Here is a 25,087-nt window from a genome sequence, read left to right on the forward strand (position 1 = left end):
GTGATGAAAATGTGCCTGTGAAGAGGCAGTGCCTGTCCCAGAGAGTTTGGAGGGTGGAGCAGATGAAGACATTAAGGGACTATCCCTATCTGCATGGCACAGATGAGGAGCTGTGGTGTGAAGATACTGAATGCCTTGGGCTAAGGTCAGAGGGAGAGAGTTTGAGAGAGGCAAGAGCTAGATCTGTGGCTTTTTAATTACAGTTCTGGGGTTTGATATAAATTAATTAAAAATAGCTCTTATCAAATGGAGTTTGAGAGGTTGGAGGACATCAGGAAATTCAAGTGGAAAGAGAATCATTGTATTTAACCTTAGGTTAAAGGGAAGACTTGGGTTACAAACTTGTGACCAAAATCCTCTACAGCAGTAGGAATTGCTCTCTGTGGGCCTTTTATTTCCCTTCAATCCTTGCATTGGATTCAGTTTGTTAATCAAGAAGACAGCAAACAAAATGCTTCAGTGGTGGTCACCAGGGGCCTGCAGTCAGCGTTGTGTACACTTGGATGATGGATATTGCTCAGAGGCCTTGAGGTCTGAGATCCATGCTGAGAGCTGCCCAGGAGGAGGCTGAACAAAACTTGCTAATTATCTTCTTTTTAATTCTTGTCTGTTCCCCCCCTTAGTAATTTTGCAATACTTTATTTAAAGTATTTAAAAATTTAAAAATTTAAAGTATTTAAAGTATTATATATATTGATGGAATGTTAGAAGAAGGTGCTTCCCCAGCTTCTTCCAAATCTGAAATCCCAAGTAACATCCTAGTTTTGAAATTCCCTGCCCAGAGGATTCCAGCATCCCTCCTGACTGCAGCAGCAGCACTATCAGATGTGAGACCTGGGGAACAGACATGAATCAGAGATACACAGAGTGGTAGGGGTTGGAAAGGACCTCTGAAGATCATTGGAGTGAGGTGGGGGTTGGTCTCTTCTCTGTCAGGTGACAGAATGAGTGGAAATGGCCTCAAGTTCTGCCAGGGGAGGTTTAGGTTGGAGATAGGAAAAATTTCTTTGCTGCAAGAGTGGTCAAGAATTGGAAGAGGCTGCCCAGGGCGGTAGTGGAGCCCCCGTCCCTGGAGGTGTCCAAGAAACCTGTGGCCATGGCACTCTGGGACATGGGTTAATGACCCACAGTGGTGTTGGGTTGATGGTTGGACTCTATGATCTTAGAGGGCTTCTCCAAACAAAACAATTCTATGATTGTCAAATGTTCTGTCAGCCAGAAAAAGCAAGAACAAGCTCCATCCTCCTGACAGCCACCCTTCAGGTGTTTGTAGACATTGATAAGGTCCCCTCTCAGCCTTCTCTTCTCCAGACTAAAAAGCCCCAGGTCTCTCAGCCTTCCATCATAAGAGAGATGTTCAAGTCCCTCCATCATCCTCATAACCTCCTTTGTGCTCTCTCCAGTAGTTTCCTGTCCCCCTTGAACTGGGGAGCCCAGAGCTGTACGCTTCAAGCCTTTATCAAGAGCAGAAGTACCTTAGGATGCCTACTGGAGGGAAGTATCTGTACTGACACACTCTTCCTCTCCTTTGATGCAGGTTGTATGACCGGACCCTGGAAATGGGATGTCAGTCCCGTTCAGGGAGCATAAAGGAAGCCAGAAGATCTCCCAGCTGCTGCCGCAGTGACAGCGAGTGAGAGCACGAGCAGGAAGATGTCTGCGGTCACCTCAGCCATCCAGGCTCCTCAGGGCCCCGTCAATCCGCCGCCCCCGGAGGTCACTAACCCCAACAAGCCCGGCCGGAAGACCAACCAACTGCAATATATGCAAAATGTTGTGGTGAAGACCTTGTGGAAGCATCAGTTTGCTTGGCCTTTCTACCAGCCTGTCGATGCAATTAAACTGAATTTGCCGGTACGTGTCCTCCGCCTGCTGCTGGCTGTCAAAGGAGTTCTTGTGCCTTTTAGTCATAGAATCATAGAATAGTTTGGGTTGGAAAGGACCTTAAAGACCATCTAGTTCCAACCCCACTGCCATGGGCATCTCCCACCAGCCCACGCTGCTCCAAGGCCTCACCCAACCTGGCCTTGAACACCTCCGTGGAGAGGGCGTCCAAGACCTCCCTGGGCAACCAGTTCCAGCTACAAATTAGTAAAGAAATGAGAGCAAAGCAGGTATTTGCAGCTCCCAACTGAATGTAGGGAGGTGTTTTTGGGGAAGGTGAATTGAGGAGAAGGCTGGGGTTGGAGAGAGATGCGAAGAACGCTCTGCTTGTCAGGAGGTGTAACATCTTCCCTGTTTCTCCCACAGGATTATCACAAAATCATAAAAAACCCCATGGACATGGGGACGATCAAGAAGCGCCTGGAGCACAACTACTACTGGAGTGCCAGTGAATGTATGCAGGATTTCAACACCATGTTTACAAACTGTTACATTTATAACAAGGTAAAGAGCCCAGACAAGCTTGGAGCTGGGGCACTGCCTGCCAAAGACCCACCTACAACTGTCAGAGTGCAGGTTTTGAGCTGGGCCAGCTCTGCCATGCTCTGGGCCCTCCTTGTAAGGATTTGAAATGCCACTAATTAGAACCACATTACTTGAAACACACAAAGCTGTCTTTGTGCTGTGTCTTTCTTCCCCAGCCTAGTTAAAAAGGCACATTTTTCCATTTTAATTTGAGGTAGGTTTTTTTGTTCTGGGATTATGTAGCAAGTTTTTTTTTGTGTTTTTTTTTTTTTTTTTTTTTTTTTTGGCTCCTTTTATTTTCAACTAGGAGTTCTTTAAGGTGAGCTGCAGTTTGTGCAGGTGTTCTGGAAGGTGTTGGTGCTGTGTGTTTGGCTGGTTGGCCAGCACTGATCAGCATCTCTTAGATGAAGAGAGAGAAGAGATCAGTTCAGGAAGCAGAATTTTGTTCTCTGCTTATGTCTCATCCATACTTGCATGTCTTTAGAACGCTTATTATTATTTTGGCTTTAGCTTTGTTGGCTCTTTTGTTAGGTTGTTAAAAGCCTCTATTCTTTGTATTATGTTTTCTGCAGTGGTTTCTCATCATTGACCCACACTGGAGAGCAAGCTGAAATAAACAAATTAATTAGTTTGAGCCACAGAGTATGTGTTTACACTCTGCTCTTGGACCTGCTGGAGAGCAGGGGAGGACAGCTCATCTGTTCCAGTTTGCTGCTTCCACTCTGTTGCACAGGATGCTAGTTATCAGGCTCTTACTGGAAGTCCTGATAACTCTGGATGCAGCATACTTAGAGGCTGTAATTATTGCATGCTAGAGCAGAACAGAAGAGCAGGAGGGTAGCGTGCAAGGAAGGAGAAGAGTCTGTTTCTTGTCAGAGCTGGGATGCCATCATTTATTTGAAGGGCAGTGGCAGTGGAGATTTCCAAGTCTCCTCTTGAACCTCTCTGCTTCTCAATACTATGGATCATACAGCACAGGCTTGTATTCTTTCTGCAGCCCACAGATGACATCGTCCTCATGGCCCAAGCCCTGGAGAAGATATTTCTGCAGAAGGTTGCCCAGATGCCTCAGGAAGAAGTCGAATTATTACCCCCAGTTCCTAAAGGCAAAGGTCGCAAGCCGTCAGCAGGCACTCAGAGTGCAGGTATTAACCTCACCCAGGGACACTGAGCGGTAGGAGCTTGCTGCTGAGGCCTGGCCCACCTTCCAGACTGCCTGGCTTTGCAGATGATGGAGAGGCTGGCAGGGGAGCAGCATGGAGTCTAATGGGTGAAGCAGTGGAGGGCGAAGTATGAGATGTCTGGGTAACTTTCATGCAGTGTTTCAGGGCCTGTCTGTGCTCAGGGCACTCACCTTTTGTCATATTGGAGAAAAAGAGGCTGGGGAGAGACCTTCTTGCTCTCTACAACTCCCTAAGCCACTAAGATGCTGAGGGGACTGGAACATCTCTCATATGAGGGAAGGCAGAGAGAGCTGGGGCTGTTTAGCTTGGAGAAGAGGAAGCTGAAGGGGATGTTATTAACACTTACACCTAAGGGGCGGGTGTCAGGAAGATGGGGCCAGGCTCTCCTCCGTGGTCCCCAGTGACAGGACAAGAGGTAATGGGCACAAACTTGAACATAGGAAGTTCCATCTAAACATGGGAAGGAACTTCTTTCCTTTGAGGGTAGCAGAACACCAGAACAGGCTGCCCAGAAGGGTGGCGGAGTCTCCATCTCTGGAGACTTTCAAGGCCCACCTGGACATGTTCCTGTGTGATCTGCTTTAGGTGTTCCTGCTCTGGCAGGGGCATTGGGCTTGCTGACCCTCAGAGGTCCCTTCCAACCCCTACCATTCTGTGAACAGAGGTTGGAGTGAGGTGGGGTTGGTCACCCTAGGAACAAGGGGTAGGACAAGAGGAGACAACCTCCAGTTGTTCTGCAGTGCCCTTTCCCTCTGTGCTTTGAAGGAGCGCAGCAAGCCGTGGCCGTGTCTTCCGTCTCCCCACCGGCCCCGTTCCAGAGCGTCCCTCCAGCCGTGTCCCAGACGCCTGTCATTGCTGCCACCCCTGTGCCAACCATCACAGCTAACGTCCCGCCTGTCACTGCCCCTCCCGCCGCCGCGCCCCCTCCGCCCGCTGCTCCGATCATGCCCGTGGTGCCTCCTACGCCACCGGTCGTCAAGGTAAATGCAGACCCTCACCCCGTCCTCTTCTGAAGTGCTGAGCAGTGCTGCCCCCTCCCTGGAGGTGTTCGAGGCCGGGTTGGATTGAGGCCTTGAGCAACCTGCTCTAGTGGGAGGCATCCCCGCCCGTGGCAGGCGGTTGGAACTGGATGGTCTTTAAGGTCCCTTCCAGCCCAACCCATTCTGTGAGTCGGTGTTTTTCATCCCTTCACTGCTGGTTGCATGCAGTCCTTCTCTTCACATTCCACTCCTAGCCTCTCTGGCCAGCATTGTGCTTTTGGAGTGTGCTCAGACAAGGGCTTGTTGATGATGAGTTTGAGATGCTTGAGGAAAGCTCTGCTGGTTTTACCACATCTCAGTTGAGATGATGTCAACTGTAATTGCTCCCAACTCAGTTACAAGCTCTTGTCTGACCACAGCCAATGCTGATGCTCCACAAACCAGAAGCTGTTGGAGGATGCCCCCATTTTGCACCAGTGAGCCCAAAGCATCTCTGAGCCCCTGATTTGGCTGGGGCTATTCCTTTAAGGTTTGCAGACTCCAGCACTAGAAATGTTCCTCTCTGCCATAAACCAGTTCAAGACAAGCCTGTTGCTCCAGTTGGTGAAGAGTGATGTTGCCTGCAGGTTTTGGGTGCATTAGTTGTGTCTTACTGAGTAATCTGGGAGTTGTCACTGATGTTTTGCTATTTTCTATGCTAATTTATGGGCACATGAAAACATTGCTCTAAATAATGGGGATTTTCCTAGGGAGCTCTCATGTTGGTTTAAAAATGATGAAAGCACAGCTCAGAGAAAGCTGGGTTTAGCTAAACTGGGGAATTAAATGCGACCAAATTGGTATCTTCTAACGAGAGGTTGCATGGAGCAGCAGAGCCACAGAATTATTTTGCTTCTTTAACCTCATAGTTTGGGAATTACTAGAGAAATTAAGTCAGATCTTCCTGCACCTAAGATGTCCTCCTCAGAAGCCTCATACTTCCATTTCTCTCCAAATATCTTGCTTCTGAGAATCACTTTTAATTTTTCAAACTCAAGGAGTTTGTCACATACTCGCTGCAAAAATAATTCTGCTTGGGATTTACCTAAGATTTCCTTAAGGAACCTTTTTTTTCCCTTTCTCTCTCTCTCTCTTTCTCTCTCTCTTTCTCTCCAGAGAAATAAATCCTTCATAGGAGCACAAGAGAGAGCTGACTGGACAGTCACAGCTTGAATTTATGTGAGAAAGGTTTTCTTTGCTTAAGGAAGAATCATTAAATTCTTGCTCTTGTCCATAAAAATAAAATCAGCTTTAGCACACCCACTAAATACAAGGGAGTTGAGGGCTCACAGGGGTCTTTGGTGATTAATATGCTTTGGTTCAGAACTTAGAGCCTGATCCTGCCACTGGGGAACTCAGACATGTGGTTAAGTTACTGACACTTACTAAGTCACGGTGCATCAGCTGAGCTGCAGTAATCGACTGGGCGCACTCCTTTGCCTTGGCAAACCTGAGGTAAGAGTCCTTCAGTTTAAATCTCAGTGCACTGCATAAAGAGCTAACACATTTCTGTGCGGGGTCGGGTTGGAGATGTGCAGGTGGCTGGTTACTGTGGCTCAGATGACGTGGTGGTGTTAAATCCATCGTGTGGTAGCCCACTTGACTCGTGTCTGGAAGCCTCTGGTCACAAGTCCTTTTTCCCCCGGCACAGCAGTTGGTATTTCTGGCAGGGGCCAGGCAGGTCTCGGAGAGCAGGATGAGCTCTGCTAGGTTTCTGCTGCTGTAGCCCCCAGGGCTGGCCCAGGCTCTCATGATTCGTGTCCTCTTGCTGTTGCAGAAGAAGGGAGTGAAGCGGAAAGCAGACACCACGACCCCCACCACCTCGGCCATCACTGCCAGCCGCAGCGAGTCCCCCACGCCCCTCTCGGACCCCAAGCAGGCCAAAATCATCGCCCGGCGGGAGAGCGGCGGCCGCCCCATCAAGCCACCAAAGAAAGACCTGGAAGATGGAGAGGTCCCCCAGCACGCAGGGAAGAAGGGCAAACTCTCTGAGCACCTCAAGTACTGTGACAGCATTCTCAAGGAGATGCTCTCCAAGAAGCATGCAGCCTATGCATGGCCCTTTTACAAGCCTGTGGATGCAGAGGCCTTGGAATTACATGACTATCACGATATTATCAAACACCCCATGGATCTCAGTACTGTTAAAGTACGTCCACATTTACAACCTCTTTAGCAAGGGGCTCACAGCCTTCTGCTTGCAGAGGACTGGCTCCTCCTGGGGGAGGGAAGGGACCAGGGTGCAAAACAGAACCTGTTTGGAGATCATCTGGATATTTTTATATTTTGTTTCCTTTCCCTCTTCTTTCCCCCACACCCCCCCATAATCTGGGGCATCTGTTTTGGTTTTTTTTCTGCCCTGAAAAGCAAATACGATGGCATCCTGTCTTCTCTGATCCAGCTCTTTAAATGGTGTCCTTGGGATTGTCTTGCACTCTGAGAAGAAGAGGTGCTGTGTTTCATAGGATTCCATTGATAGTATTCCATTTCCAGAAGCTGCTGCCTTGCCTGCTTGTTGGCATGATGTGTGGTCCAGATAGGCTCACGCTGAGCGATTCCACCTGGACTGTGATGATCTCCTGGTGCTTGGGGAAGGGATGCTTGTGTGGTTCATGTTTGGCTCTTCAAGAGCTGAGCTTAGCATGGTCTAATATGCAAGGCGGTTTTTTTTCCCAGTAGACTGGGAAATTTTCTGACTCTCCTCCTAAACATCCATGGAGCAAACCTATATTTTTCTAGTTCCCATCTTCTACTTGAGAGCCAGCCGTCGGAATCGGTGTTGGTGGAGGTGAGACTTTCTTCCACGTGCAGGAAGTTAAGGTATCTGCTGGCTTTCTCTAGCATGTCAGAAGTGTTTTGCTGCCAGCTGAGCTTGTCTAAATGCCCAGGTAACAAAAGTGCAGCTGTGTTCCTGATTCCTTTCATATTCCTTGGCAAATCCTACGTTGTACCTGGGAGCATCGTGCCATGCTCTGATGTGCTGTGCCAGTCAGCCCTGTTGCTGCAGGGATTCTTACTACAGCTGCAATATTTGTATGAGTATTTTTAGCTGCATTATTTAGTGGGGAGAGAATAGTTGCCATGGTCTCTGCATTCAGGATTAGACCAGGAGTTAACCAGTGTCTGAGTTTTAATTGCTGTTCTGGTGCTGTAGTCCTGAGAAGTTTCCTTGCAGCTCTGTGCCGTAGTTTTCCCAGCCTGAAAATGGAGTTAATAATACTTAACCTACCTCACAGGGCTGTTGTGAGGACAGATACCTGGAAGGCACTAACTGCTCATTATTATTATTGATTGAATTTGTACAGAAAAGACCCTCCCTGAGCTGGCAAGAGCATTGTAAGCAAGCTGTGGTGGAGCTAGGCTTGGAGACCATTCTCCTCCTGAGCCTGTGTCCTTGCTCTGTTTACAAAAGTCAGTGCAACGTGCAGGATTTTTGACTTGTAATTAAGTTGAGCTGTGTTAAAGGCCTACAGCATTTCCCTGGCAGGAGAAGAGGGCAAGACAATGGGTCAGCTGAGCTGCAGGCAAGGAGAGTGTGCCTGAAACACAGTGGTGAAAGCAGAAGGAAAGCTTGGTTAGTCTGCACAGCTGGAGCACTACTGCCTGGCTAAAATGTTATGCAGGTAGAGGAAGGCCCCAGTGATTTCATGGGTAAGTTTCCATTTTCTCTTGCTCTAGAGCATGGATGAGGAAGGAAGAAGCTCCCCTCAGTTTTGGTATTGCAGGGTGTTGACCATCCTGCTGATTTTTGGGTGCCCAGTACTGAAGGTTTAATTAATCCTCGTACTATGGTTTTAATTAATGGCTTGCTGTCGAGGTCTGCTCACTTCACTTTGCATTGGAGTTACTCTTCTCCACCCCCTTGAAGGTCCTTGGAGGCTGAGTGATGTAGGTTGGTCAGGAGGCCTGCTTCCTGCTCAGCAGGGTCATTTACACACTCTGGTCTGCTCCCTGTCAGAGGTCACCACCTTTGCAGCTGACTGGCTCTGACCTTGCTCCTCTGATACCAGGGAGTGGGCTAGGAGAAGGAAGAGGTTGGATATGGGGGGTTTTGATGTTCTTCTGTGAGTCAGACCAGAGCTGCAGTAATTGGGTGGCATCAGGAACCTTCCTATATGATGTTTAGTTTGCTGTGCATCCAGCTAGATCTGTCCATGCTTATCCTAGGCTACACATCACGGTCTGGTCTAAGAGTCTATAAACTGAGCAGTAGCTTTAAAGGAATTTCAAAGTGTGTCTGGTTTGCAGAAGTGACTGAGATGAGAAGCATCATCTCTTGTTCTGTGCCACTCTTCATTACTGTTAGAGTGCTGAAGTGCCATTGATAGCCTCTTGTCTCCTAGTCTTGTGAACACAAGTTGTTAGATGATCACATCCTAGATGAATTCATTCAGTTGCTATACTGTCTGTAGTGGAACTGCTGGTAAACCTGATCCTTTCAGACCTGTCCTCAGCTCAGTCACATTCCCTTGACTTCCTAGGGATGCTGTGTGTCTCCAGAGGTGCCTGCAGCCTTGTAGGTCAAGCTCTGAGTAAGTGCAGTAAGATTTAGAGATGGAGAGAGTGAAATCCTGGTGCTCTCAGAGCTGGGGTTTCCACCTGTGGTTAAGTGGTTTCTTATTGCAGGAGATTCTGTACTGTGCTCTGCAAAACTGAGGTGCAGAGCTGTGGTTTTTTGGGTGGGTAGCTTCTTCACACTTCAATCTCCTTACAGTCCTCACTTCAGTCTGCTTACATGTGTACACCTCTGCCATTTTTCTGCATGTGCAAGTGATGTTCTCCCTCTGCACCTTACCAGTGTAGGGCAGAAAACTGGAGACGAGCCAAGGGCAGACCCAGTGGAGTCTTTTGTATGCAAAGACTCTGGATTTGTCTTTCCTCCTGGTAGTTGTTGGGGTTTTTCCTTAATAAACTTGTTTGAAGTGCTGTCTGGTATTGGTTTTTTATGGAGTGTTTTATTCTCATTGCTCTTGGCCTGTAGATCATTGTGTGACTTCTCTGAGATGCAGCCTGTGATATGTTAACTGCACAGAGCAGCAACCTGCCAATTACAGGCACTGTCATTCCTCAGTGTTGGGGCTTTCTCTGTGGCTCTGAAAGGCTTTAGATTTCTGCACAGGTGACAGTGGCTGTGGTAAAGCAGCACAGTTAATGGCCCTCCAATCAACCTGGAAGGAATGATGTGAGAAAGTAAAAGAGAAGCATTGCTGCAGCTGTCACACATTCCCCAGTATCTGGTTGCTTGTTGCTTTGGTTCTCTGATTATAGGAGGTTGGATTTTCTTCAGAGAAATATCTTCCATGTCCAGGAGCGTTTTTTCTTCCAGGCATTGCAGCCAGCAGAGGTGTTCTTCAGAGGGATTTGGAGGTTGTTTTCTCTGTGTGGTGGAAGAGGCAGGTTGGCTGTCATGACTGTGCCAGTAGCAGGTGAGAGATGGAGGGACTGTAGCTGAGCTTCTTGCAGCCAGGAGCAGAGTGCTGTGCTGGAGCTAGGACTGAAGTGGGAAGAACTGAAAGGACAGGAGCAGTGAGCTCATCTCCACCTCTGGTAGTCGTCACAGGGCAGGAAAGAGCAGATCTGCTTGGAGTAGAGAGGCAGGGCTGAAAGCCCAAGGAGAAGCATGAGTTACAAATTACAAACTAGGAGTCAGCAGCCCTGATTCCCTGTAGCAGGTGAAAGGCTTGCTCTGAAGCACTGTGCTTCTGCTGCCCTCTCCACTTGCAGTATGTTCATGTCTCTCTGATGCTGTGTGGGAGGCAGGATGCTGTGCCCGTGATGGAGCTGGGGGGGGAACCTGGAGCACCTCTTCTTTCACTCCATCCTCCAGCTGCTGCATCACAGCAGCAGTGGTGTGGATGTCTCTGGCTTTGGTTAACTTGGTGGAGAACAAGCAGCAGTCCTTGCTGTGCAAGAGGATTTATACAAGGTGTTTATTGCTGGAGTGAAGCACTACCTGCAGGCTCTGACTTGGCTCACCACTTAATTCCCTTGCAGTGAGTTGCTGTGATTTCAGAGCAGCTGAATTCAGGCTCTTGAAACTGAGAGAAGCTCCTCTGTGGGAATTGCACCTATTTTGCAGTACAAACACAGCTTCACAAAGCAGTGCTCTTGTTGAGGCAGTTCTGTGAGGTGCAGTTTGCCCCCAGAAATGGGGCTGAGTCCTTATTAGTTGCTTGAGATGGCATTTTCTCTGCTGGAGTCACTGTGTGCCCCTATACCTCATCACCACCTGCCCTGCTGCCATGCCCAAGGCATGTTCATGGAGGCTAGGCTGGTGTCCTGTTCAGTCTTGAGAATAAAGAAACTAAATTTGAAACTAAGTTGAGAGTAAAGAGACAATGGAAAGGGCACATGTTAGATCTTCAAACATTTGAGAGATTGCTGCAGGGAAGGAGACAATGATGTTTTTTCTGTATCGTCAGTGTGTGGGACAAGGCTTACCTTAAAGCAAGAGATACATTAGCCACAAGGAGAGACATTGCTGACCAGTCAAGACTATTAAACAATTGAATTGATTACTGGGAGGAAAATGAGATTGCTGTGGAAGATACAGCATGGGGCAGAGAATGGCCTAGCTGGCCTCCCACTCCTCCTTGTCTATCACTCCTGATTTGCAATTGTAAGTGTAAGAACTTTTCTTACAGAGCTGAGTATCTCCCAATGAACTCATAACCCAGGATATGCCAGCCCACCAATTCCAAGTCCTTGTTTTTTTTTTTTTTTCTTAACTTAATTATTCTTTACAAGAAAACAAAAATAAATCCCCGGATTAAAACTCTCAGGCTAGAAAACCATTGGGTTTGGATGAAAGCAAAGCCTCAGACACTGGAATGTGTTTCACAGGCAGTAATCAGGCACTGAGTGTGCCAGACAAATATAAGTGCCTCAGAAAAAGGCCTTTCATGCAGTAAGTCAATGTCTTAAAATAAATGGGCCCTTTCCACGAGCCTCTGCTTTGCTTTGGAATTGGTCTGAGATGCTTTTAGAACGAGGCCAAACAGGAGAAGCCCAAACTTATCTCCCTCTCTGGCTTTGTGCTGTGGCTGGAGGCTGTCTCCTTGTTCATTCATCCCCAAGGGGAGTGGAGGGTTCTTTGTGACCAAAAAAGTTTGACCAGCATGTTTTGGCCTGCATTTATTCAGCAGGGCCTAGGGGCGGGGAGTTCGTGCTGCATAGGGGCATTTATGTTCCAAACCTCGGCTATAGCGTTGGGGGGGCCCAGGGTCCCTCTGGAATAAGCTTCTTGTCCGTTTTACCTGGAAGGGGGAAAATCTTTTCTGCCCTGTTTTCTGACCCAAACTCTACTTAAACCTGCTTTACATACGTAAGTGCCAAGGGGGGGTTTCCCACAGGCTCAGGGGGGCCCCCCCCAGGTTTTGCTGTGACAACAATAACCCTTCAGCATTCCCCAACCCAACCCAAAAATGGGGGGAAAAATCTTAAACTTTCTGTTTCAGTGGCTGTCCAGCCATGGGGGTTTAATAGGGGAAATGGATAGGGGAAAATGGGGGTTGGGTTGGGGGGAAAGGGGGAGACCTTTAAAAAATGGGGGTTCATCTCTGTTTTCAAAACCTCCCCTGCCCCATGGGGCTGGTGGGAAAACACCTTTTCACCCCACTCCGGAGGACCTTAACACCGGTACATGCCCAACGTGTCCTCACCCCCCAAAATAACCTGCCTTTACTACCAAAAAAATTTCAAAAAAAAAAACCACTTTCCGGCTTTAGGGAGGGTTGGGTGGGGGGGGACCTCCCCACACAAACTTTCCTTCTGGGGCAACCTGTTTTTCCCCAGGACTCCTCCCCCCTTGTGGGGGATGAATTTCTTCCCTCATGGGTGTTCTGCATTTCTAACAATCCAAGATTCTCCCACCTATTCATTGGACCCCCACATCCAAAAACCCCCCGCTACTTTCCCATGGCTCCAACCCCCATTTGGGGGGGCCTTCTCCTAACTTACACTCCCTCCCAAATCCAGGGTTTTTCTTCCCTTCGGGGCCCCCTCCGTCCAAAAATTTCTGGTAACTGGGGGCTGGCTTTTTAAGGGTCTCCCCCCATAGCCTTTTTTTTGCTTTCCAGGTGGCTGGATAAAACCCACCAACCCACCCTAAATACTCCTTTGGGGGCCTTCACAGGGTGAGTGAATTACCCAAAAAAACCTGGTTTTCACAATCAAGGACTTGGGCACCTCTTTTCTAAATTCACTTTTCATCCATAAAAAACTTTGGTCCCCCCAGGGCATCCCGGGCGCCTTTTGGCCCCCAAGTGCCCCTTCCTCTATTTTCCTTTATACCTTTGCCTCCACCGAATTGGGGGGGGGTATGTGTTCCTCCCCTGGGGGGGACCCCATGTCCCTCTTTGCAAAACAAACCCCCCCTCTTTGGGCACCCAGGGTCCACCCCCTTCCCCTTTCACGTGGGGGGATTATACAGGGTGCCCACAGGGGGGGGGGGGACACACAAAAAAGGGGGAGGGGCCTGGCAAAAGGGGCACTTGGGCAACAAAAAAATAGGAAGGGGAATTTTCTCCGCTTAAAACACCCAAGGGGGGTCTTTTAAAATTGGGCCAAAAAAATTGAGTTCAAGTGGTTTAAAGCTGTGCATTTTTCCTTTTGGGTTCAGGTGAGTAAATTGGGAGGTGGCCCAAAGGGTTTTTTTAATTGGCAGGAGGGTGGTTTAAAAATGTATGGGCATTAAAAAAAATCAAATTTAAGTTCTGGGGGGAAATGGCCAGAAAACTGTTCACTAAACTCAAGTCATTCAGCCCCAAACATCAAAGGGAGATGGGTGGAAGTGAGAGCTGGAACATCAGAACAAGGAACAAGCTGCAAATATTTAGATCCTAATATTTATCTTTATTACACTAGGAAGTAACATGAAGTTCATAAAGGGTGAATTCTGTATCCAAATAAGTTAGACTTCAAAATCAAGACTGGAACATGGAATCACAGACTGGATTGGGTTGGAAGGGACTTTCAAGATCATCTTGTCCCAACCCCCATCCATGTGCAGAAACACCTTTCACTAGAGCAGGTTGTTAGATCTTGTACCTATCTTGCTACCTATCTTGCTGTAGGAATCACCAAGCAAAGCTCCTGCCCTGTATCAGCAGGAGGTCAGAGTAGGATGGTCCTGATCTTTTCTGCTCTTCCAGATGTACAGGGCAAAAATACCCAAGCAGCAAACAGAAATAAACACTCAAGGTTCTCCTCTAATCATTACTTTGTTGACTCTTGCCCTCCCCATCTGTGATCCTTGTTTACTTCAGTTTCAGATCCAGCAAACCCTTTCTCTAAATGACTTTTCTAACAGAAAACAACATTGATGGTACTACTCAGAAAAAAAGAACAGCAGAAAACAACCTAAGCTTGGAATCTTGGTGTTCAAGCTCTTGTGGAGCAGTATCAACTTTGTCTGTCTGGTGACGGTTGGTTTGGTTTAGAAAGCAGAAACTCTTGACTGAGATATCTCGACTGGAAATTAGAAGGAAATTCTTTTTAGTAAGGGTGGTGAGGCACTGGAACAGGTTGTTCAGGGAGGTTGTGGCTGCCCCTTCCCTGGAGGTGTTCAAGGCCAGATTGGATGAGACCTTGAGCAACCTGGGCTGGTGGGAGGTGTCCCTGCCCATGGCAGGGGGGTTGGAACTGGCTGAGCTTGAAGGTCCCTTCCAACCCAAACCATTCTGGGAGCAAATAACCTCGCTCAAACTCCTCTCCTCTGAGACAAATGTGATTGTTGAGGTCGCTCTGAGCTGTCTCACGTCCTCCATATAGTTGCCTTTTGCTTATGGCTTTTTCTCCACTCTCCCCTTTCCCTTCTGGCTTGTTTGTTTGCAGAAAAAAATGGACAGCCGGGAGTACCAGGATGCACAGGGCTTCGCAGCAGACATCCGGTTAATGTTCTCTAATTGTTACAAGTACAATCCTCCAGACCATGAAGTGGTGGCCATGGCCAGGAAGCTCCAGGTAAAGGTCTTGACAAATGCATCTTCCAAAGTATGCTGAGTTGCAGTATCACAGAATGGTAGGGGTCAGAAGGGAAGCTCTGAAGATCAAGTCCAATCTCCCTGCCCAGAGCAGGATTACCTCAAGCAGTTCACACAGGAATATGTCCAGGTGGACCTTGAAGGTCTCCAGAGATGGAGACTCCATCCCTAAGGAGCCTGTTTCAGTGCTCTGCCACCCTCAAAGGCAGGAAGTTCCTTCTCATGTTTAGATGGAACTTCCTGTGTTCAAGATGATGCCCGTTACCTCTTGTCCTGTCACTGGGGACCACTGAGCAGAGTCTGGCCCCATCTTCCCGACACCCACCCTTTAGATGTTTGTTAGCATTAATGAGATCCTCTCTCAGCCTCCTCTTCTGCAAGCTAAACAGCCTCAGCTCTCTTAGTCTTTCCTTGTATGAAAGATGGTTCAGTTCCCAATCATCCAGGTTCAACTACGAGGTGTCAAATCAGAGATCCCAGTGTGGATCTCCTCATGGCACCAGCAAGGGAGGGTCGCTGGTTCCTCCAGCCCTTGGAAAGAGCCATGTTCTGTGCTGCAGAACTGTTGTGCTCTTCCCATGATGCCACATTCCACTCCTAAAGTGTTATAGCCATTGCTCTATAAAGTAATAGGAGAATTTTCATGGGCTTACAGAAAATATGTCTCTTTGTTATTATTTAGTTGCACGCCCCCTGGAGTGCTGCAAAACCCTGACCTGTGGTGGGGGTGTCGGAAAGTGAGGGCTTTGTGATTGAGGCTCCTTTTGTCACCACTTCATTTTCCCTTTTTGCAGGATGTCTTTGAGATGAGGTTTGCAAAAATGCCTGATGAGCCTGCAGAGGCCCCCCCTCCTCCTCCTCCAACAGCACCAGTGGTGAGCAAAAGCACAGAGAGCAGTCACAGCAGTGAGGAGAGCTCCTCCGACTCGGATAGCTCGGACTCGGAAGAAGAGCGAGCGACACGGCTGGCTGAGCTCCAGGAGCAGGTACTGCAGTGGCCAAGCTCTGTCTGTGCAGTAGGAAGAGGGTTTTGTTTTATTCCTAAACCTCACTGAGGCTGGGATGCAACAAAGCAATCTCCCCTTCTGCCAGCTGAAGGGCAAGAACGCTCAGCTGTGCAGTAAGTGCATGTTTGAGGTAATGTTCACTTCCTTTGAGGTGGCTGCTGACCATGCTTGTGCTTTGAGCTTCCTTCTGGGATCCCAGAGTGTGAAGGGAGGTGCACACCACCACAGAAGCACAGAATGGGTTGGATTGGAAGGGACCTTAAAGATCATTTAGTTCCAATACTTTTGCCATGGACAGGGACACCTCCCACTAGCCCAGGTTGCTTGAGGCCTCACCCAGCCTGGCTGTGAACACCTCCAGGAAGGGGGAATCCACAACCTCCCTGGGCAACCTGTTCCAGTGCATCACCCGCCTCATGGGGAGGAATTCCCTTCTAATGTCTCAACTAAATCCAGCTTCTTCCTTTTGAAGCTATTACCCCTTGTCCTGTCACTCCATGCCTTTTTAGAAGGCTCCAGCTCTCCTATAGCCTCCTTAAAACACTGGGAGGCTGCTGTAAGGTCTCCCTGGAGTCTTCTCTTCTCCAGGCTGAATAGACCCAGCTCTCTCAGCCTGTCTTCATTGGAGAGGTGCCCTCTGATCATCTTTGTGGCCAAGAATACAAGTGATCTGGGAAGAACTTTTGTATGAGAGCTTGGCCATAACAAAATCTGTCACAAGCTTCCTGTGGGGTATTGTCCCCCTGTGCCCCATCTGTAGAAGTGACCTGTTTTGAGTGTTGTGGTTGCAAACACTTTGCCCAGACAGAGCTTTTGAGCTTAATTTTTATGTGCCCCTGTAAAGCAAGGATGATGTTTGCATTTGAGTCAGTTTCTGCACAATTAAGCCAAGTCTCTAGACTCTTTGGTCACAGGTTGGGATGTAGAGGAAGGATATGTGGAGGCATGAGTTATGTTACCTTGAAGTCTGATTAGTTTTTCCTGTGTTCCATCCCCAGCTAAAGGCTGTCCATGAGCAGCTAGCTGCCTTGTCACAAGCACCAGTGAACAAACCAAAGAAAAAAAAAGAGAAGAAGGAAAAAGAGAAGAAAAAGAAAGACAAAGAGAAAGAAAAAGAAAAGCACAAAGTTAAAGTGGAGGAGGAAAAGAAACCCAAGGTGGCTCAACCACCAAAACAAACCCAGCAGAAGAAGGCCCCAGCTAAGAAAGCAAACAGCACAACCACAGCTAACAGGTGAGGTTGCCTCCTTACAGCTTGCCTTAAGGGAATGCCAAGAGCTTCCAACCCAATTTTCCTGTGTTCCCTCCCATCCCCACTGAATTCCTAGTGCAGATGGATTGTCAGAGCAGTTAACTTGCTGTTGAAGTGTCCCCATTCCCAGACAACTGCAGGGGCTGGCAATGGAATCATCCTATTGCCACTGTCCAGCTCTCTTAGAACCCCTGCCTCATCCCTCTCAGATAAGGTTTTGCTTTCTGCCTTGAGAGTGCAGGCAGCAAGAACGTGCCCTTGCATTGCTGCCCCCCTGCTGCTGCTGCTGCATGAGCTTCTTGTGCCTCACAGGGCTGGAACAGAGTGGGACTACAGCAGCTGAACTTGTGCAGAAGCTGTGGTGCTCTTCAAGCCATCTGGCTAAGGTTCAAAGCCAAGAGCATTGGGTTACAAGAGGGGTAGGAAAAAAACCCAAGGGCATAAAGAAACAATGACCTCATGATTTGTTTCCATGTTTGCCAACCTCCCCCCTCCCAGGCAGCCCAAGAAAGGAGGCAAACAGGCGTCTGCGACCTACGATTCGGAGGAGGAGGAGGAAGGTCTGCCCATGACCTACGATGAGAAACGCCAGCTCAGCCTGGACATCAACCGCCTGCCCGGGGAGAAGCTGGGCAGGGTGGTGCACATCATCCAGTCGAGGGAACCTTCCCTCAGAGACTCCAATCCTGACGAGATAGAAATAGATTTTGAGACGTTGAAGCCCACCACCTTGCGAGAACTGGAGCGATACGTCAAGTCTTGTTTACAGAAAAAACAGAGGAAACCCTTCTGTAAGTGACCTCCTGGGCCATCTGTTCCCCCACCAGTTCCTGGGCTCAGCTGGCACGTGTGTTGGGATTCTCATACCCAGCTCCTGGGTGACAGGGATTGGTAGAGATCCTTTCCACCCATGAAAACACACAGAAACTGAGGGTTTTTTTCCTGGTCTCTCTTCCCATGATGTCATGTAACGGAGACCTGGAGGACTATTGTGTTCCTCTGCAAGAGCTGTGTGATGCTTTTATTACTTATCTAGGATCTAGAAGGCACTACAAAGGTGTCTCAGTCTCCTTGTGCTGGTTGCAATGTGCACACATCTGGAAGGATCAGGTTCTTAGCCTGAATAGTTTAGCATCTCATTAGGAAGGAAACAAAAGTGTAGTTGGGCTCCAAAACACCAAGGGAATAAATAACTTATTGAAAGTTAACCTGAGCATTCTGGGTGTGAGTGTTTTGAGTTACATATGCACCCCAAAACTGCTCTTCCTAGGTGGCCTGATCACCACACTGCCCTCAGCCTCTGTCAGAGCAGAGGATTAATGTTAATACACTGCTGAGTCTGTGGTTCAGCGTGGGAGAGATTTGTGCCTCAGCCACAGAGAGTGAATTGTGGCCCCTGGAGAGCTTAGCAACAGGATCACTTGCCTGAAGTGGTCCTGGCTCTGTCCATCTCCTTGTTGCTTAAGAGAGGGTTGTCCTGTTAAGGCTATAACCCAATAGCAGCTCACAGCTTGTGCAGAGCACCTCCATTTCTTCCGCAGAGGATTTTCAGGTAGGCCTAAGCAAAGCTCAGACTTTGACCCTTCTGTTTGGTTTTTCGTGCACTGCTTTGTTTGTAATTTTTCTTCGTGCTAATTTTTCTCCTTCAAGTCCTTCACTGCTGGAATAGCTCAGGAAAAGATTTTTCCAGAGTGGCTAGGAACGAGAATCATAGAATTATTTTGATTGGAGGAGACCCTTTAAGAGCACCAAGCCCAACCATTAACCCAGCACTGCCAAGTCACCACTAAACCATGTCGCTCAGCACCACATCTCCATGGCTTTGAAACCCCTCCAGGGATGGAGTCTCCACCACTGCCCTGGGCTCCCTGTTCCAGTGCTTGACAACCCTTTCAAGGAAGAATCATCCTTTTGTTTGGTAACCAAAGCACAGAGTAGAACAGGTAACCTCAGATGCCTGCTCCTCTGGGGCTGGCAGGCTGGCACAGTGACCCTGGCTGGACTCTGGTGCTGCCTGCTGTCTGTTGCAGTGCTGGGCGTTCAGGGCACACCCTTCTAGGACTCTGCTTTCCAGACTTCTTCTTTTTTTTTCCTTTTTTTTTTTTTTTTGATTCATTGCTTTAAAACAGCAGACAGCAATGTAGGTATTTCCTTGCTGGATCAGGCAAAATAGCTGGCTACTGTCTTGTGCTTCTGCCCCTGGCCAACACCTGTGTTCAATTACTCCTCCTTTGGAGGAATCTTTCTGCTGCTCAGGATGAGTGTTGCTGGTACCTCTCACCATTTCCATCCTAATTCAACTCCACTGCCAGCCTTGGCTTCAGTTGTGTTTTTTTTGTGTTTTTTTTTTAATTTTGTTTTGCTTTATCCTTTTTATTTTCTATTTATTTCTATTTATCCTCTTTATTTTCTATTTATTTCTATTTATCCTCTTTATTTTCTATTTAAAGCAATATAAACCAAGTAGATTGTTACATGAGGTGTCTTTAAATTTTAATGGCAGGTGCTTTCTTCTGACAGCCTGTAATGGGGGACACTTTATTTTACAGGGCAGCAAACCCATGTAACAATTCTGTAATTACAAATGTCTAACTATTGACCATATAAACTGGCTGGTAAGTAACCTGTAACTACAAGGTTATATTCCATGGATATTTCTTATCTCCTAAAATTCCTTTCCAGAAGATCTGTCTTGAAAAAAAAAAAATACCCTGCATGTTACAGGATGATGGTGACTGGATCCTCTTGACAACCTCACAACATTGTCCTCTCTCTGGGATGTGTAGTTGCTGTGTGGCCACTGCAGAGTGGTTGCACAGATTTACATGCCCTGTAAAATAGTGATGTCCCCTCTCTCTTTTTTTTTTTTTTGTTTGTTTTTGTTTGTTTGTTTGTTTGTTTTCACCTGCAACCATGCAGTTTCAGAAACTGTGCATTCCTCCTCCTCCACAGCTGCAAGTGGCAAAAAGCAAGCAGCAAAGTCAAAAGAAGAGTTAGCTCAGGAAAAGAAGAAGGAACTAGAAAAACGGTTACAGGACGTCAGTGGGCAGCTAAACAACAACAAGAAACCTGCAAAGAAAGGTAATGGCTTTGGGTTCACTGTGCTGGCAGTGCCCCAGAAGTTGAGTTTGTAGATAGACATCTTCACTGAGACATAACTCCTGCTGTCTTGCAGCCTTGGGTGTCTTTCTGACACCGTGAGTTACTGCTGGGCACTGAGCTGCTGCGTGAGGGCTGCTTTGGTCCCTGCCCAGGTGGAAGCTCTCCTGGGTGGTAGATGTGTCTTGGAGGTGATTCATAGAATCATTAAGGTTGGAAAAGGCTTCTAAGGTCATCAAGTCCAGCTTTCTACCTAACACATCCATGACCATTAAACCATGTCCCAAAGTGCCACATTTACTCATCTGCCAAACATCTCCATGGACAGTGACTTCACCACCTCCTTGGGCAGCCTGTGCCAGTGCCTGACCTCAGCAAAGAAATTCCTCCCAGTACCCAATCCAGAGCTGCCCTGGCTGCTCAGGGAGATTGTGGAGTCTCCTCTGGAGAATTTCAAAACCCACCTGGACACGTTTCTGTGTGGCCTGCCCTAGGTCACCCTTCTTCAGCACAGGGGTTGGAGTGGATGATCTTCAGAGGTCCCTTCCAACCCCCTACCATTCTATGATTCTGTGGTCACCTGCAGCCTGAGAAACCCTGACAGGCTGTGGGTAAATGAGCTGCCCAAGAAAAAGAAGCAATGGAGGATGAATTACAGAATCACACAGAACATTAGGGGTTGGAAGGGACCTCCAAAGATCTTCCAATCCAATCCCATTGCCAGAGCAGGATCACCTAGGACAGGAAGGCATCCAGGTGAGTTTTGAATGTCTCCAGAGAAAGAGACTCCACAACATCTCTGGGCAGCCTGCTCCAGGGCTCCAGCAACCTCACAGTGAAAAAGTTTTCCCTCCTATTCCTGTGGCACCTCCTCTGCTCCAACTTGCCCCCAGTGCCCCTTGGCCTGTCCTGGGACATCCCTGAGCAGAGCCTGGCTCTGTCTTCCCCACACTGCCCTGCACATCTTTATCCCCAGCAATGAGGGCAGCCCTCAGGCTCCTGCTCCAAGCTCAAGAGCCCCAGCTCCCTCAGCCTGTCTTCATGAAGGCAGAGGGCAAACCATCTCCATCTCAGTTCCTTACAAGTAACCACCTCACTACCTTCTTCTCTGCAGAGAAATCCAGCTCAGCAGCCTCGGGAGGCCCTTCCAGGCTCAGCAGCAGCAGCTCCTCTGAATCTGGCAGCAGCAGCTCCAGTGGCTCCAGCTCAGACAGCAGCGACTCGGAATGACTTACGGACACTTAGCCACCAAATGGACATCACCCACCCTCCCCCATCTCTGCAGTGTTCCTTTCTCTCCTTCATCTACTGCTCTTGTTCCACGGTGGTCAGGTTTTGGGTTTGTTTGGGATTTTATTCCTCCCCCATCCCTGCCCTTTCTCTGATTTCTTGTTTTGGTTTGGTTGTTATTTTATTTTTTTTTCAATTCAGTGTTATAAAAGGAATCTTCCAACTTTTTTCTCTTGAGGGGGGTGGGTGTCACTCTTTTAATAGGTCAAAGATCTTTTTGTGTGTGTGTGTGTGACTAGACTTTATGGCAAATAATTCCCTTTGCATAAAGTCTCTAAAAAAAGAAAAAAGAACATTTTTTTAAAATTTGTTTTGTTTAACTGCAGAAGATTGGTTGAAAAAAATGAAAGAACTTTGGAACTCTTAGCTGGAGAGAAACAGAAAGTTCTGCAAGGTTTGGAGTACGTTTTCCTCCTCACCCCTTTTCCCCTCCTCTCCTCAAGAATGTTCTCTTTTAATACTGCCTGACTCACACAAGGTAAAAACAAACAAACAAACAAAAAAAACCTCTCTCTTTTTTTTATTGAGAAGAACTCTCTGTAAAATGGTACTGTTCAGAAAGATGTTAGCTTTTTTGGAGCTAGTTGGTGTATTTGTTATTAGCATTAGTATTAATCTCCAAGTCTTCAGTGTGATGAAGATGTCAGATCATCTTTTTTCTTTTTACATAAAAACAATGACAAGCAAGCAAACAAACAAAAGGAATTCTCCTGTACTGTGGTTTGCTAACATGCTTTTTGGTTTCTTTAGCCTTGGTTAGAGGCATTAGGCACCTGTTCAGGAAGGTATTTAAGCAGGAATTTAACTTTCAGACACACGAGCAATAGGAATTGTTGCATTTCTTGCTTTTTTTTTATTTTCCCTACTCACTCTCTTGTAGTTTGAGTTTTCTTGAGGATGTGGCAGGAAGGAAGGAGCAAGGGACACTCAGTGCTTCCTGGGAATGTTATTTTTTTGAACATCAAACAGATGATTGCTAGGAAATGGACACTATCAAAGTTTTCATTGAACTGAAAACAGGTTTGGGGGTTGAAAATTCTCAAGAGTGATCCCTGCAGAGTGACCAAGGCAAGTCATGTGCTCTTTATTAGCCACATGCTTAAGTATTTTCTCCATGACAAGCACCTCAGTCTGGGCTTAAAATAAAGGAGCTGAGGCTGAGCTGGCAGGGGAATCAGAGAGGGATGTTGTGTGTCTTTGGGGTTTGTTCTTTTTTTTTTCCCTTCTCTCTCTCCTTAATTTCAGTAGTGAGCTTCTAGAAAGGGAATGCAGCTTCTGTATCGTGCAGGGTGCAGGTTTCCAGGCACTGAATTGTTTACCTCAAAGAAAAGAAGAGAGGAGGGAGGGGAAAAAAAAGAGAGACAATTTTTTTTTTTTAAGGCTTCCAATTTTTTTTTTAAGGCTTTCAATTTTTTTTTAAGGCTTTCAATTTTTTTTAAGGCTTTAATTTTTTTTTTGAGGCTTTCAATTTTTTTTTTTGAGGCTTTCAATTTTTTTTTGAGGCTTTCAATTTTTTTTTTGAGGCTTTCAATTTTTTTTTGAGGCTTTCAATTTTTTTTAAGGCTTCCAATTTTTTTCTTAAGGCTTTCAATTTTTTTTAAGGCTTTTTTTTTTTTAAGGCTTTCTTCTCTTTTTAAGGCTTGCTTTTTTTTTTTTTAAGGCTTTCAACTCTTTTTAGTTAAGGATTTAAATTTATTTTTAAGGCTTTCAATTGTTTGGTTTATTTTTTTTCTTTTAAAGCTTGCAATTCTTTTTTTGAGTCCAGCCTAATCTTTTGACCTGCACTGCTGCAATACTCTCTTCCCACTGTCCCTAATTTCATGTATATACAACTACTTTTATTTATTTAACACCATTAGTCATTTAAAACTTGAGAAATACAACAACAAAAGCAAAGCTGCATTGATGCAGACCTGCAGAAGTGCAGCCCTTTCAATGTGATTTGAACCAGATCAGAACCAACCAACCAACCAAAAAAATAACCAACAGCAAAGCAAAGGAAAATCTGAGATGTTTCTTTAAACACAATTGGACTTTCTACCTAGAGGTGCTACAGTCCAGTGGTGGTGTGTCTGGTGCTCTGTCATGTTTGATGTGTTCCTTTTTGGGGTTCCTTTCTCTCTTTTCACCCCAACCCCCCTTGTTTTCCCCTGTTCTGTACAGATCTTTTGGAGACATACAGGTAGATAACAATGTCTTGCTGCAGCACGTTGTGAAGTTCTCAGTAATTATTTGCAGAGGTCTTTTTTTTTGCCTCCTCTGGTTGGTTGGTTGGTTGTACAACAGTGAAGTGGTTTGTTTCTTATTTTTGGTTGTTTTTGGTTGTTTTTTTTTTTTTTAATCCTTTTATAATCCAGTTTTAGCAAACCACCAGTTCTAGAATTCTATAAAATTTCTAATCTGAGGGGCAGAAATGTATTGTAAATTCTTAACTTTTTATTGTAAAGAAAAAAAAAATATACAGAGTTTAACACAAAGTCATGCCTTTCCCTCTCCCCACAGCAGCTTCTCTACTCTGGGGCAGCCCTAAACCCCACCCTGGTGCAGTCTTTGGTAGAGGTTTGCTGCAAGCCCCATGGTGCAGATTGCACCAGCTTTGATTTTTCACTTAGGTGAGTGGCCCTGGAGCACCTCCTCAGCCCCAGCATATGGTTTGCACGCTCAAGCTTCCAGTTGCTCAGCCAGGAGGAGATTGTGTGCTGGGCTGTGTGGGGTCTGGGTGCTGTCCTTTAGGGAAGCACAGGGCCAGCCTCTTGTTAGCACTGCATGGTGTGCACTTCTGACTGCATCCAGGCACTTCCTGCCTGTCAGCTGAGCCTTTGTTAGCCAGGCACTCACTCAGCTGTCTCTCAAGATCTGCCTTTCCCAGGCCAGCCTTTCAGAGTGCTCAGATGTCTTGCACAGCTGATGTGTCTCTGTCCATCTCTTACCTGTGCAGTGGCACTGAGGTGCTCTCCACAGTTTGCTGTTCCCCTTTATATTGTGCTGAAGACTGAGCACTATGCTGTGCTGTTGTGAGGCACCAAGTCCCTCCTCTAAGCTGCTGAGCATCTTCAGCTCATTTTACAATCACCGAGGTGCTTGGTCTGGTGCAGGAGGCTCTCAAGTCTTTGCAGATAGCTTCCCATAGTATTTCAAGTGGGTGAACTGCAGTGTTCCAGTTCTTGCTGCAATTAGTGATTTTGCCATTAACAAGGGAGTTTTGTGAGTTCCTTTTTTTTTTTTTTCCCTCCAATGCTGCCCTTAAACCTTCCCCATGGCAGATCCCTGATAATACATTTTCAGAATTTACTATGTGGAAATGTAATAAACACCTAAATAAGAGCTTAGGTTATCTTCATGGGGTTGTGGTTCATCTGTGTTTCTCCTGATGTCTGGGACTTGCATTATCCAAACCAGCTAGGAGTGGAGTTGCACCCAATGCAATCCCATCACAAGCTGGATAAACAAATTCCCAGTTTTCCCTGCTTGAAGCCTTTTCCTGCACCCACTAACCTGAGTGGTGGGCCACTCCCACGTGGAGAACAAACCCCAGCCTGGGTTGGAGGCAGTGGCAGCCCACCCAGCAGCTGCTCTCACCAGCATCACCACCACACAAAACCCAGGGCCCTGGCTCTGTAGCATCCTCCCACACTGGGGCCAGTCCTGCTGGCCATGAGCAGGGTACAGATGTTTCTCTAGAACATGTAGCTCTATCCCACTGAAATCATCTGGCAGAAGTGTGAGAGAGCTAACACGCGGTTTGGACCCAAGCCTCAGCAATGCTGCGGGGTGGTCCGAGGCCGGCGAGAGGCCAATCTGCAAGTGCTGGCGTGTATCGGATCCACTGTTCTAGAGTATCTTC

The 25,087-nt window shown here is 47.1% G+C and overlaps 1 protein-coding gene across 1 annotated transcript; it reads left to right on the plus strand.

Annotated features, from left to right (window-relative positions):
* The first annotated feature begins 1,810 nt into the window (after positions 1-1,810).
* BRD3 (bromodomain containing 3) lies at positions 1,811-21,183 on the plus strand. Its single transcript, XM_054393644.1, has 11 exons — positions 1,811-1,854; positions 2,251-2,388; positions 3,407-3,554; positions 4,359-4,573; positions 6,390-6,761; positions 14,447-14,575; positions 15,390-15,581; positions 16,601-16,836; positions 17,353-17,645; positions 19,807-19,935; positions 21,068-21,183. The coding sequence occupies exons 2-11, from the start codon at positions 2,278-2,280 to the stop codon at positions 21,181-21,183; spliced, it is 1,941 nt and encodes a 646-aa protein (XP_054249619.1). The 5' UTR covers positions 1,811-1,854; positions 2,251-2,277.
* Positions 21,184-25,087: the final 3,904 nt, after the last annotated feature.

The sequence above is a fragment of the Indicator indicator genome, chromosome 28 (assembly GCF_027791375.1).
Source record: "Indicator indicator isolate 239-I01 chromosome 28, UM_Iind_1.1, whole genome shotgun sequence".
Taxonomy (NCBI): domain Eukaryota; kingdom Metazoa; phylum Chordata; class Aves; order Piciformes; family Indicatoridae; genus Indicator; species Indicator indicator.

Excerpts from the sequence above, each read along its gene's own strand:
- BRD3 (XM_054393644.1), top strand. The coding sequence starts at position 2,278 with ATGGACATGGGGACGATCAAGAAGCGCCTGGAGCACAACTACTACTGG. Across the intron at positions 15,582-16,600 it reads TGGCTGAGCTCCAGGAGCAG|CTAAAGGCTGTCCATGAGCA; the intron begins GTACTGCAGTGG and ends TTCCATCCCCAG. Across the intron at positions 19,936-21,067 it reads CAAGAAACCTGCAAAGAAAG|AGAAATCCAGCTCAGCAGCC; the intron begins GTAATGGCTTTG and ends TCTTCTCTGCAG.